The sequence below is a fragment of the Rhamphochromis longiceps genome, linkage group LG7 (genome assembly GCF_057381845.1).
Source record: "Rhamphochromis longiceps isolate RC_006_pf linkage group LG7, R_longiceps_female_GT1.1, whole genome shotgun sequence".
Taxonomy (NCBI): Eukaryota; Metazoa; Chordata; class Actinopteri; order Cichliformes; family Cichlidae; genus Rhamphochromis; species Rhamphochromis longiceps.
This window is the reverse complement of record NC_140563.1, coordinates 35,037,097-35,051,170: the sequence shown is the minus strand read 5'-3', so window position 1 is coordinate 35,051,170 and position 14,074 is coordinate 35,037,097. Positions and strand designations below refer to the sequence as shown.

The 14,074-nt window shown below is 45.9% G+C and overlaps 1 protein-coding gene across 1 annotated transcript in view; it reads left to right on the top strand.

Moving 5' to 3' along the window:
* npr2 (natriuretic peptide receptor 2) overlaps window positions 1-14,074 on the top strand; it is a 90,552-nt gene that overhangs the window by 16,068 nt on the left and 60,410 nt on the right. Inside the window, exons 3-6 of the mRNA XM_085413483.1 lie at window positions 6,606-6,719; window positions 6,934-7,069; window positions 8,441-8,535; window positions 12,604-12,739. Of these exons, the coding sequence (XP_085269609.1) occupies window positions 6,606-6,719; window positions 6,934-7,069; window positions 8,441-8,535; window positions 12,604-12,739 (481 nt within the window). The remainder of the gene's footprint in view (window positions 1-6,605; window positions 6,720-6,933; window positions 7,070-8,440; window positions 8,536-12,603; window positions 12,740-14,074) is intronic.

The window sequence follows — 14,074 nt, the reverse complement described above, 5'->3', positions numbered from 1 at the left end:
AGCACGGACTACACTGCCCATGATGCTACATTCTTTAGGGCTATGCCTGTAGCATTCTGCCTATTAGCTTAGCACAACAACAACAACAAAAAGGCGCTCTCTCACCCAGGAAACATACAGTCGCAGAGGGAGCGCGTGTCACCCTGTAACCATGGCAACCGTAAGGCTGCCGCCTGGAACAACAGAACATAACTGTCAAACAAAACCCAAACAGGCCTGACCCGCGACAATATGAAACAGGAAAATACCGCCGTGTAATCCATTTATTCCAACAAAGTAACTGTATTCTAAATACCACCTTTTTAAACGGTAACTGTAACGGAATACAGTTACTCATATTTTGTATTTTAAATACTGTAGCGGGTCAGGGCTATTCGGGGTTCTGTTTGTGATGTTTTGTTTATGTTACCATAGTGATGGGTGACGCCCTCTGGCTGTGACAGTGTGTCCTTCCGGGGTCAGAGGGCGCCCTGTGTGTTGTTGTTGCTGTGCTGTTGCCGCGTGCTAGTTAGCTAGCGGCAGTGTTCTTCTGCAGATGTCAATAAACTGCTGTGCTCCCTGGCTAGCTCACGGGAAGCAAGACCAAACGATACCTCCATCTCCTCCTTGTCTGAGCTCGCCACATTGGTGTCAGAAGTGGGATAGCTCACCCTCGCCGTAATGGAGAGAGACATTCAGAGGCTGGAGCAAGCTGTCGAGGAGAACATTCCCCGCGACCCGTCGCGACAGATGCTAGGGCAGTGCTTCATGGGCTACCTCTGTTGACCCACACGCCGAGCCCCCAACTGCGAGCAGTCATGCCTACCACGCCAGTTAAGGTACCGAAATACAACGGGCTAACCCCGCTAGAGCCCTACCTCTAACAAGTGCGGCTGGCCGCCAGACATAGTGGCTGGAGCGAAGAGGAGACTGCTACGCACCTAGCGCTAGCATTAGAGGGAGATGCACTGCAGATACTCCTTGACCTAACCCCGGCAGAGCAGCATGAGCTCCAGGCCCTCACCGCGGCACTCGAGAGGCGATTCGGGCAGCGGCACTCCACTGATCAGAGCAGAGAGCAGCTGACCAACCGGAGCCGTCGACCGGGAGAGAGCCTGGGCACCTTTGCAGCAGACGTGTTGCTGTATGCTCGTCGTGGCTACCCGGAGTTTCCAGCAGCAGCCCGTGAGGAGCTTAGCCTGCATGCTTTTCTGCAAGGACTTTTCCCAGAGCGACTACGCCAACACGTCCGCCTGGCCATGCCTCAGACCCTCCGTGAGGCGCTCCTTGAGGCTGAAAGGGCCGAGCCGGTGCTCACCTCGCGACCTAACCAGCAGGCGTCCCCCCCCAAACTACCCCCAAATCAGAGGGGGTCGCCGAGATGTCCCAGCTGCAACCCTCGGTGCCCCGGAAGCGTCCTCGTTGACCGACCAACCGCTGCTACCGGTGCAATGAGCCTGGCCACGTGGCGCATGACTGCCCAGCACCATCTCCGAATACCAGAACTACGCAGCCTCAGGGAAACGAGGAGGGAGCGGTGTAGCGAGGGGACCACCGCTCCAGCTTCCTGCCCCCCTCCAAGGACAATGCACAGTGGTGGGCCGAGTTGGGCACCTCAAAGGACTCTACCTGAGCTGCTGTGTTGAGGACCAGCCATGCCAGGCCCTGGTGGACACGGGGTCTACCATTTTCCTGATACGACCTGGCGTGCTCCCTGAAACATCCGGGCCACTGGTGAAGGGTTGGTTGCCCACAGACACCCAGCTGATGACAGTGACGGGGGAGAAAACTGTTATGCGGGGGAAGAAACCGTTGCAGATCCGAGTGAAGGATCTAGAGCTGGTGCACGACTTCTGGCTCGCCGACATTCAAGACCAGTGCATCATTGGCCTGGATCTGCTGAGCCGCTGGGGGGCCTGCGTCGACACCGCGAAGCTGGCTATCACTCTTGGCGCAGAGACTTTTGCCCTCCAGCGCGGCCAAAAGCAGGGAGCGGGGACGGGCGTCGGGCAGCTGCCGCTCAGCAGATTTCGGATGCCGGTGGCTCCGGGTCATCTCCACTCGCCTCAGCCTCTCAACCCGACAAACCTCCTTCGACCGAGACCATCGAGGCTGTTGATGACCTTTGGCAGCAACAGCGTAGGCCTCAATGTCGACCAGCGCCAGCGGTTGAGGTGCCTCCTGGACGAGAATGTGGACATCTTTGCCGCCAGTCACAAAGACTGTAGGCAGACGAGTCTGGTCCAGCACACCATCGACACCGGCTCTGCTTAGCCCATCCGTCTGCGCCCACACCGGCTGCCCCTCTCCAAACGGCAGGTAGCGGAAGAGAAGAGCCGTGAGATGGCTGCGGCTGGGGTGATCGAGCCGTCCAATAGCCCATGGGCGGCACCTGTGGTTCTGGTGGGGAAGAAGGATTGGCAGCCCGAGGTTCCTCAATGCAGTCACCAAGAAGGACTCGTACCTGCTGCCGCGGATCGACGAGGCCCTAGATTACGTTACCGGCTCCAGTTGGTTCAGCTCCCTCGACCTACGCAGCAGTTACTGGCAGGTGGAGCTAGCCCCCGACGCAAGGCCTAAGACTGCATTCACCATTGGACAGGGGCTGTGGCAGTTGAGGGTCATGCCATTTGGGCTCTGCAATGCACCAGCGACGTTTGAGAGGCTGATGGAGAGGGTGCTCGTGGATATCCCTCGTAGCCGCTGCGTTGTGTACCTGGATGACCTGTTGGTGCACGGTGGCGACTTCGACAGTGCACTGTCTCACCTGAGCGAGGTCTTGAGTGCCATCCAACGAGCTGGGCTGCGGCTCAACCCCGTGAAATGCCGGCTGTTGGCGAGCAAGACCACGTTCTTGGGCCATGTGATCAGCGCTCGAGGTGTCGCCACTGACCCCGCAAAAGTGGCTGCGGTCCGGGACTGGCCGACTCCCTCAAACGTCCAAGAACTGCGGAGCTTCCTGGGCCTAGCCTCCTACTACCGTTGGTTCATCAAGGGGTTCGCGACGATGGCCAGCCCCCTCCACCGCCTGACTGACAAGGGACAGCTGTTTGGCTGGGGGGATGCCTGTGCTGCGGCTTTTGCATAGCTGAAGGAGGCCCTCACCAGAGCCCCAGTCCTGGCCTACCCCGACGCCCGGCAACCTTTCATTGTGGACACTGATGCTAGCAATGTAGGAGTCGGGGCGGTCCTTTCCCAGCAGGACGAGGCTGGAGAACGGGTGGTGGCGTACTTCAGTCGTGCCTTGGGGTGAGCCGAGAGGAACTACTGCGTGACCCGGCGGGAGCTGCTGGCCGTAGTGCTAGCGGTGCGGCACTTCCAGCCATATCTGCACAGCTTCCTCCTGCGCACTGACCATGCATCTCTGACTTGGCTCCTGAACTTCAAACACCCAGAGGGGCAGGTGGCCCGCTGGCTGGAGGTCCTTCAGGGTTATGACTTCGAGATCCAGCATCGGGCAGGTCGACAGCATGGCAACGCTGATGCCCTCTCCAGACGGCCCTGCGTAGCCGTCGAGTGCCGCTACTGCCTGCGACAGGAGGAGCAGGCCCAGGAGGTGCTGGGGGTGGCTACTGCTCAGGCCACAGCCAGCGGAGGGGGGTGGCTCCCATTGACAACGCAGCAGCTGAAGCGGGAGCAGGAGGCCGATGCGACGTTGGTTCAGGTGGGGGCCTGGCTGGAGGCGGCGCAACGCCCCGCCTGGATGGGGGTGTCGGGACAGGAGCCCGAGGTGAAGGCCTACTACTCCCAGCACAACAATCTGGAGACCCACGACGGCCTCCTGTACCGGAGATGGTGGGTCCCTGGTCAGGGCAGAGATCTCCTGCAGCTGTTGGTGCCTCGGTCGCTGCGGTCGCAGGTGCTTTAGCTGGTCCACGGCTCGGTGGGGGCAGGACACTATGGGAATGCCAAAACTCTCTGCCGCCTCAGGGGACGGTTCTACTGGCCTGGCTGTCGACCGGATGTGGAACTTCATGTGCACTGCTGGGACACCTGCACGGCACAGAAGGGCCCAACTCAACGCTCCACTGCCCCCCTTCAGCAGTACCTGGTGGGGGCCCCAATGGAAAGAGTGGGAGTGGACGTCCTAGGGCCTTTCCCTGTCATGGAGTCAGGGAACTGGTATGTGTTGGTGGCTATGGACTATTTCACGAAGTGGCCAGAGACCTACGCGGTGCCGGACCAGAGCGCAACGACGACAGCCGAGAAGCTGGTGGAGGAGATGTTCACCCGTTTTGGGGTCCCGGCTGAGCTCCACAGTGACCAGGGGCGTAACTTCGAATCGAAGGTCTTCGGGGAGATCTGCCGGCGACAGGGGGTGGAGAAGACGAGAACCACACTGCTCCACCCACAAAGCGATGGCTTGGTTGAGTGCTTCAACCGCACGCTGGCCACCCAGCTTGCCATTCTCACCAGCCGCCACCAGCGGGATTGGGACCGACATCTGCCCCTGGTCCTTTGGTCGTATCGGACTGCGGTGCAGGAGTCCAGCCAGTGCACACCTGCCGCTCTGATGTTTGGACGGGAGCTCCGGACGCCTGTGGATCTGGTGTTCGGGTACCCCCCCGAGCCGGAGATTGATGGTGGGCCAGAGATGGACTACTACAGGAGGCTGAGGGAGCGGCTGCAGGTGGTTCATGACTACACCCGCCAGGCCCAGGCCAGCTCCGGAGTACGACAGAAAAGAGCCTACGACACCAAGTGCCGAGGGGGGTTTTCATGCCTGGCGACAAGGTTTGGGTGTACTGCCCGGTTCGCAAGAGAGGAGTGTCCCCCAAACTCTGCAGTCACTGGCAAGGGCCGGCGGAGGTCGTGGAGCGGCTAACAGAAGTGGTGTACCGTATCCGCATGCTGGGCCCGGGGCGCATGGTGGTGTTGCACCGGGACAGGCTCTCACCGTACCGACCGCTCGCTCCGGCGGACGCCGGGGCAGGGGATGATGGTGGCACCCCATGTTCTGACCCGAGTGACTTTTCCCCCGCCGGTCGAGACTGGCTGGTGCACCAAAAGAAGGCACCTGGACATTTGCAGGACTTTGTGTGGGGTAATGGGGTCGTCGGGGACGACTGACCCCTTAGGTGGGGGCTATGTAGCGGGTCAGGGCTGTTCGGGGCTCTGTTTGTGATGTTTTGTTTATGTTACCATAGTGACGGGTGACGCCCTCTGGCTGCGACGGTGTGTCCTTCCGGGGTCAGAGGGCGCCCTGTGTGTTGTTGTTGCTGTGCTGTTGCCGCGCTGAGCAGTTAGCTAGCGGCAGTGTTCTTCTGCAGATGTCAATAAACGGCTGTGCTCCCTGGCTAGCTCACGGGAAGCAAGACCAAACGATACCTCCGTCTCCTCCTTGTCTGAGCTCGCCACAATACGTAACGGCGGTACATGTATTCCGTTACTCCCCAACACTGGCGGTAACACTCAAACAGTTTATTTTGTTACTTGCATCATTGAAACACAAGCTAAGTGTGTCTTTGTGACACTCATTTTGGGCTTCATTTATTACCATGAATATACTGTTTTCACAGGACTCTATGAATGCTAACTGTAACTAAGTACACACCACCAAACACTTATCTTGTTGACTTAATCTCTTGCTTAGATTGTGGGGGAGATATTCTAAGATCTTAAGATCCGATCAAAGCATTTCAGCCATGTTGAAGTCTGGGTCGTTGCAACACCTTCAGTCATTCAGCCATTCTGTTGTGAACCTACTGCTGACGTGCTTGAGATTATTGTCATGTTGCATATCTCAGTCTGTGCCAAGCTTTAGCTGTCAGACAGATGTCCTCATATTTGACTCTAGAATCCTTTGATATACAGAAGAATTCAAAGTCGACTCAATGACTGCGAGAGGATCAGGTCCTGTGGCCACAAACAAGCCCAAACAACCACCACTGTGTTAACTGTCACCAAATCTGATGCTGTGCATTATGGCCAAACATCTCCACTTTGGTCTCATCACTATTCAAGAACTCATGTTGTTTGTTAAGATGCAACCTAAGCTGGATTTGTTCAGTGTTTCACTAATATTTCTCTTAACAACTTTAACGGCATTTCTTTTTGTATTATCACAGACTGCATGTTTAGGTGGTTACACATTAGGTAACTCGGGGTATTACACAGCCAAGCTGTTTTAATTTACATTTAGTATGTGTTTCTTTCTAATTTACTATGATAGAATTGCTACAGCCAGGGAATGAACAGCTGAATATTGAGCTAGATTGAGTCAACTAGGACTTTAAGTGTTCTAAAAGAGGGTCTTCGTGTCTCATTTCAGATATATACTATGGACCTACTTGGTTAGTGCATTCATTGTGGAAGGATGATGTTGTCTCCGATTAAGCACATCAAATTGTGCGCTTAGCAGAAGTGATGATTGACACATTTGATCGTGATTGTTATGGTCACTGTGCTATTTTTTTTTTTTTTGCAAAAATGTATTAACTTCTTGTAACCCAGCACATATGTAATGCTACAGTTTTTCACAGTGAAGATGACTTCAAACAATGGCAAAACACATCTAAAACATTTTGATCATCCTAAGCACACCATCAATGCTCTTGATATTTTAATACATCTCTCATATCTATCTTCACTCTTTGTTAACATTTCCGTCTTTGTGCTTCCTCTAGTCTGTTTTCGTCATAACGTACCGGCCTCCTGATAATCCAGAATACAAAGACTTTCAGAAGAAACTCCATGCCAGAGCTCAGAGGGATTTTGGTGTGCACTTGGAGCCGTCGTTGGTAAGTTATCACCTTTAACATATTTGTGAGTTCTGATTAGAATCGTAACCTGCTTAATGTTTTTTTTTTTTCTTCAGATATTCTGTGCAGAAAAAAATTGATTTGCCCTGTGTCATTGTCAGCACTTAATGATAAATGATGTTTATTGTATTATTGAATGTTTAAAAGGGCCCAGTGTAATATCCACATGCTGCTGTTTGGTCTCTTCTTGCAGATGGACTACATCGCTGGCAGCTTCTATGATGGTTTTGTACTATATGCAATGGCCTTACAGGAGACACTGGCAGAGGGGGGAGCCCAGAATGACGGCATTAACATCACAATGAGGACACAAAACCGCCAGTTCTGGGGTGAGTAGATTTCTGTAAATTTGTAACAACAAGTCTTTCAGAGGTTTCAGAAACTAAAAGACAGCGACAGTGAGCCTTTCTGTCGCTGTTTGATCTTGCATCTATCGCTGAATGTTCATGCATGAGACCTAATGCAAAGTATGGATTTAGGTCTCCACCACCACTTTAAACACTGCCATTCATTTCACCCTAAAGCCGTTACTGCACTTCAGATAACAGGGAACAGTACTTGCTGCGAGGCCAAGTGACCAGCTGCACATTATCATAAAGCACCGTTGAACCCAGAATGCGATTAAAATGTGCCCTTTCAACAGCATAATTACAGCATAATTGAACCGTTATCACACAACACTCCTGCTAATAGCCATTTGATGCTTGATGTGCCCGCTCACACACTTCCTTGTTTACTTTATCAGCTGCCAGATCTGCACTCATATCAAATGGAAATAAGCAGAACAATAACAGCGTTTTTGGGGTCCAAACATTCGATGAAAGCTCTCATCTTTCTCCTCTTGTTGGTTTTTTTGTTTTAGTTTATGTGCAGGCACTCAAACGGTGCTTCAGTTGTGTTGCAATTCTCCGTTTTTTTATTAGGACTATTCATGTGTGGTAGATTTTCCAGCAAAATCTTAAAAAACTCAGTGTCCTTGTTTCCAGATATTTGAACCCTTATGAAAAAAATCATTATTATAATATCCATAATAATAACTTTATCCAAACAGTGAAGCACTTTATAAAAGTGCTATGCAAAAAAAGTCCCATATTAGGTTAAAGAACATTAAAGATTAAGGAAATGCTAACCTATAGAAATTTGTTTTCAACAGTCGTTTAAAAGAAACAAGATGATTAGCTGGCAAAGTCCACATTTTTCTGTTGTGGGGCTAGTTGATGTACCAGAGACCCAGCTTTGAATCCTCGATGTCACAGTTTCATTTCTGTTTCTTTTATTTCATACATCATTGATTTAAAACATTTTGAATTTGGACCATTTCAAGCTATCAGTGGTGCCTCTGTGGTTCAACAAATGCACTTCTTTTGTTTAGAGGTTACACAAAAGGCTTTTGGTCAGGAGAATACTCAGCGTAAAAGCTGCAAATGGAGTTCCCGTCATGCAATTATTATATTAAACACAAGTCACGGTTACGGTTAGGATTTTCACACTTGTGCACTTTTCAGCAAAGGATTTATTGCTGTTAGTCTGACTGTTGCTTATGCTATTTCCTAGTTATAAACAATTTAGAGAAAGTGCTGTCTATGAGCATTTGAAAGAAAAATATGAAAACTCCTGTGTGCATGGTTGGCTTGTTTTAAAACACCACAGATCGCGATCCACTGTCAAATCTTTAATGTGGCCGTTCTTCGTGTTTTCAGGTGTGACCGGACTTGTTTCCACAGATGAAAAAAATGCCAGAAATATTGACGTTGACCTGTGGGCGATGACCAACCAGGAGACAGGGGAGTACGGGGTAAGTCATGGTTTTATAGTTTCATTGAGGGTTTTGAAAGATATTTTAGCTGCTCATGAAGATGTTAATCTGTGACAACACCTTATTGGATTTTACTGTGATAAGCCCTCAAGGCTTGGTGAAGACTCGGACTAAATTTGTGCATTTTGCACAGTAGGGAGATTTAAAGATTTAAAGATATAGGAAGTGCTTTCCAACATATGGCACGTCTATGACAGAAACACCTAGAGGCACACAGAGTATCAGAGCTGCCACAGTTATCAGTGGGATTTGGCACAGTTTTATTAGGAATTAACTGGGCTGACGATGAGTGTTTAATACGTTTCACTACCAAACAATCATTTTCTCACAAACCCATTTCATCCATCAACTTTTATTTCTCAGTTAAACCAGTTTTTGGCACAGTGTAGTGAGCAAAGACTTATGATGCATACCAACTGGTGTGGAGAGACATTTGTTGCATGTTCTTCCCCAGCTCTCGCTACCCTCATTTCTTCATATCGCTATGCAGTTGGCTTGCTAGTGAAGGCAAAAAACACACTCCAAACTTGGAAACTCCAAACTATTAAAACTTGTGTCATCAGCTGGTGCCCTAGCCATGTTTACTTTCTAGCAAATGGAAAAAAGTAAAAGGTAGGGAAAATAGAGGATTTAATAGGGTGTGCACAGATTTGTCTTCTTCTGGTGCTGAAAAAGTCGAGATTAAACTTAAACTGTCCTAATTCTTTTAAGGCTTCTATATTTAATTTATTATCAAAGTGGTTTACTTTTTTTTATTAGATAAAAGAAAAAAACACAGGTAGCAAAGCGTTATAGCTTCTTCAAAGTATTTTTAATCCTTTACATCATCATTTTAGTTGTATAATTTCATAAAAGATGATATTATTGTAACGAAAATACAGCTTTAGTACTGAATTATTATAAATAGTGTCATTTGGAGTCATCACATGACAAAAGTTCTTAATTGTACTTTTCATTTGAACTTTTTAATTCAAAAATGTTTTTGTTGATATACTAAGGTTACCATCTCTTTCTCTAGATAGATAGATTTGCTGAATATACATATTATGGCTGGGACTGAACTAATAATACCAAAGAGAGTGCTTTCAGATTCTTTTAAATAAACCTTGTCGTTCTTTCTACTGCAGTGTTTTTGCATGCAGCAAGCTTCACTGTGGTTAATATGGTGATTAATTTTTATTGGCTTATCCCTTAAATAAACTGCCTGGGAGAAGAGTCACAAGCAGTTTAGTGCAGAAATACTGTAGTGAATGCAAAACAAATTCATATTTTATTTAATATTCAAAGTTTATACGTTTGCCTCCTACAAAATAGTCCCATTACTGAACACTTTTGATTTACACTTCTGAGGTTTCAACAAAAAATGAGATGTTGACACCAAATTATAAACAAATTGCAGACAGCGAGAGACTAATTTACTGAATGTGTCGCTAATTACTGTACATTTTCCCCAAAATTCTTCTCAGCATTATGTGCAGTTTTAAACCACAGCCTTTCCTCATGTTTGGCTTTAGACGCAGTGAAATAAAATGTTTGACATCATGCACGGAAAGTGGTCTGTTTGTTAGATATTCTGGGGTCTTGACCTCTCTAATGATAAGATGCATAAAACCTCAGTTCCCCCAAACAGTCCGATGAAAATATTTTTGTATGTTGTGCTCTGCAAACACCGCTGTGAACGGTTCCAGTGTGTTTTTTTCCTCCCTGAGGGCAGAATAAGTGGGTTAGCTACACATGACTTCAATTAGAATTTCACAGTGGTCCTGAGAGGCTGTCAGTGTGACTTCCTGGTCTCATTTATCCCTGGGTTGTAATTGGTGGATTCATATTGACCAGCAGGCTAATGAAAACATCACATGAGCAGTTTTAGGTTTCAACCTTAACAATATAAAAATCTATGTTCATCTTTGCACAAGGGGAAAAATCCCTTTAAGAAAATAAGAAACAGATTTTTGTAACTGAATTGAACATAGCTAGAAGTTTTTTGTTGATACATATATGAACAAAAGGTATTCTCCTCATCTTTGATTCAGTTGTTTTCAGTTGCATTGTCACAGGTGTATAAAATTAAGCACTTAGCCATGTCAAGCGTTAAAGAGAATATTGTGTAAATCCATCAACCCTCCGCTAGCTCAATAATTGCAACATCAGCACAAAAGCTGAGCGCTTGGAGCGTCTCGGCATGGGTTCCCAAGGGTTAGCAACTCCTGTAGGTGCATTGTGTAGGTGGTCCAATGATTTTGTCTATATATTGTATCAGTGGATTATGGGAAACGGAATATTAACTAATATTTATTTTCCACTGAACAGAAACTCTCGTATAAACAAAATTTGTTTGTGGAAGTGTTCTTGTAACGTCCTCTGTTGCTTAATGTTTGAAGATATGTAATATTAACATAAAAACATAAGCTACACTGGATTTATGTGTTAGATTTATTTAAGAAAAAAGTAACATTAGCATGACTTTGGCGTAATCAAATGAAGTATTTCCATTTTATTAAGGTACTCCAAATGCATATGTATGGTAGACAGTATATCATGTAATAGATGGCATTGTTACCCACTGGTTTGTGGACTTCAGGTTTGAGCTATGAATTGAGACTTTTGCCCATCACCATGCTTATATGGCATGCAACTTGCCAATCACAAGGTAGCCAAAACATGTCCAAACTCATCATTTTTTATAATCTAAATAAGAGCACAGATTCCAAAATAAACATCTTCCTGTGTCGAGGATCACGTGGAACTAGCAATTGAAACTTACCAGAGAAGAGTTGGAGTACAACAGATGCTGCTCATGGAGCTGTCAAAATAAAGCTCTCTCCCTCGCGCACAAGCCTTTCAGGATGGTCGCTGCTTGTGTGGATGTTGATCCTACAGTTCTGTATTTTCTCTTGAACGTTTCATTAATTCCTTTAATCATTACATTGCATGGCATGCAATGATTACCTATGTTATACCAGGTTAGGGGGTTAGTGACGCAAAACATATGTTGATTATGTTGATAGGTTTGCTGATATTTTGATTCAGAGACAGGACAATCACATAATCTTAAATAAATACCTTTGTACAATTGTGATTGCAGGAAAGTAATTTAAATGAAGGTAATACGATAATTAAGTTAAAACTGAGGTAATAAAGACTCTTTGAAAACCTTATCTGTTATATGACTTGAGGGAAAACATGCAAGCAGCTCTTCTTGTAATATCAACTCAGTTGGCTCTTTTCATTTTTACCTTTTTTTTTGCTCATTTCTGGTATAAAATAAAATAACAGCATTGTCACCTTGACAAGTTTCAGAAGCACCACTGGAGAGGAACAAAGGTACCTGGTTCCCTGTCTTTATGCTTTTCAAGGCTAGTCGCCTACGAACTTTGTAGCTTCAGATCTCACTATATTTATCCTCTTTAAAAACTTATATTTAGCAAGTATGCTTGCCAGGTTAAACATTACCAACTCCTCAGGCATGGTGGTAACATGCAGCCTGTGGAGGGTTGATACTATTTTGCAGCCAATGGTTATTATGTTTTCAATCATATCTAACTATCAACATATCCATCCATGCACAAAGTATTGGTGTGATAACAATTGTGTTTTGTGCAAATTTTTTTTCCTGAACTAAATAAAAGTGAACACTAAGTATAAGACAAACATAAAAATAGTCCCAATCGTGAGCTGAACTCCAGTTTCCTGGTCGACAGTTGTGTTGCAATTGTGACTGCCAGAGGTCACTGATTGACCTCTAGGCCTATGTGATTCTAGCTTTAGTAATCAATTTTCCATCGACCTCCAGGAACCACTTGCCAGTTTGGGGAAGACACACTTTTCCCTCAGAACTGGTGATTACCAGATGGTTGTAGACCAGTCTCTGGCCTGTATTCACCTGACTCATCATTGTCACTATGATTATCACATTTTTTTTAATATTAGTCCAAAGTATTGGACTAATTAAAATTTAAATCCACCACTTTGAGGCTAAAGAGAAGAAACATTTGGTGCTGTATCTGAGCATATTTAAATTAAGACTTTTTCCCTCTGTATTTGCAGGTTGTTGCATATTACAATGGAACCACCAAAGACATCATTTGGTCCCAGACAGAGAAGATCCACTGGCCCAGTGGTGGCCCACCACTGGACAACCCCCCCTGCGTCTTTTCGACTGATGACCCCTCCTGTAATGATGGTATGACCCGTCATAATGTAATAAGACACTTACCCCTTTCTACCTACCTACAGGTGATTATACCTGTCACAAACGAGCAGCACAAGGCTTTCTAATGGACACTAATTTCATGACAAGAATTATAAAAAGTTCACACACAGTATAATAGCTTAATAGCATATTTTTTCATGACCTTGGTTAGAATGGAATTGATAATCAGGTGGATATTACAGGGCACTAATGCGCTGTTCCTATTTTAAATAAAGCTACCGTGATAAATGCCTTGTTTTTCTTCAGTTCCTTCCCAGCTTTTTGTGTCTATAAAGTAAATGGGTGAAGTGGAGCATTTACTTGAGTGACAGGCGGTGAAATATGAGCGCAGGAAGTTGTCTTTGTTGAGCAGTGACACTTTTTGGGGTTTTTTTTTCTATCAGGGATGATAAACAGAGAAGGAAAACCACACTGCAATTAAAATGTATTGTGGTGTGAAGACAGGATAATGAATGGAGGCTCACTTTCAACACCAATGATGATGAATGCTGAGAAATTTGGAGAAGCATATCAACACTTAAGAGTTTCACAACTTCAGCTTGGAGTGAATTAGATAATTGAGATGATTATAAGCGTTTGAAGCCTGTCATTAATTGGCCAGAGAAAACAGAGTACAATCACAAGTTTGATAATTGCAGTATTCTGACACACATCAGAAAACGAAACAAATAAAAAGTAACCAGACTGCTCATGGGTTTTGTTTTTTCTCTGTTGAACTGTTGGGGTGGACTTTAATTAAGTTTAAAAAATGCAAAGCGAGAACAACAGTGACATTACAAGCTGTGCTTCATGGCGTGGTGTTGTTTTCATGGAGAAATCGTCAGATTTGGAACCCGTTCCCACTGCCCTTATAAGCAAGTCTTGCCTAGGATACTGAAGCATAAATTGTTTGGTTTTTTTGCATAAAGCTGAGAATTTACATGTGGTGGTTGGTTGGAGCAATGGGTGACCAGTGCGCATTTTACAAGAAGAAATAGCAAAGATCCTTAGAAGAGCAATGTCATCTCTACTACTCCTGTTAGGATCAGGGCTGCAGGTATAAATTATATTTGTAATCAAGTATTCAATTTTATTAATTAATTGTATTAATTAATTGAGTAATCGGATAATAGAAATACTTCAGTCTTATTAATGAGCAATAGTAGTTATTCAAAAGAGACAAAACAGAGGCCTTTTAAAACGAATGTATTATTTGTTTTTATTTTAGAAATTGCAATACATACGGGGTAATGTGTGAGGAATGAAAGGATGCCACATTGTTTGATGGAAATGAAAATGATCAACCTACAGAGAGCTGAATTAAAA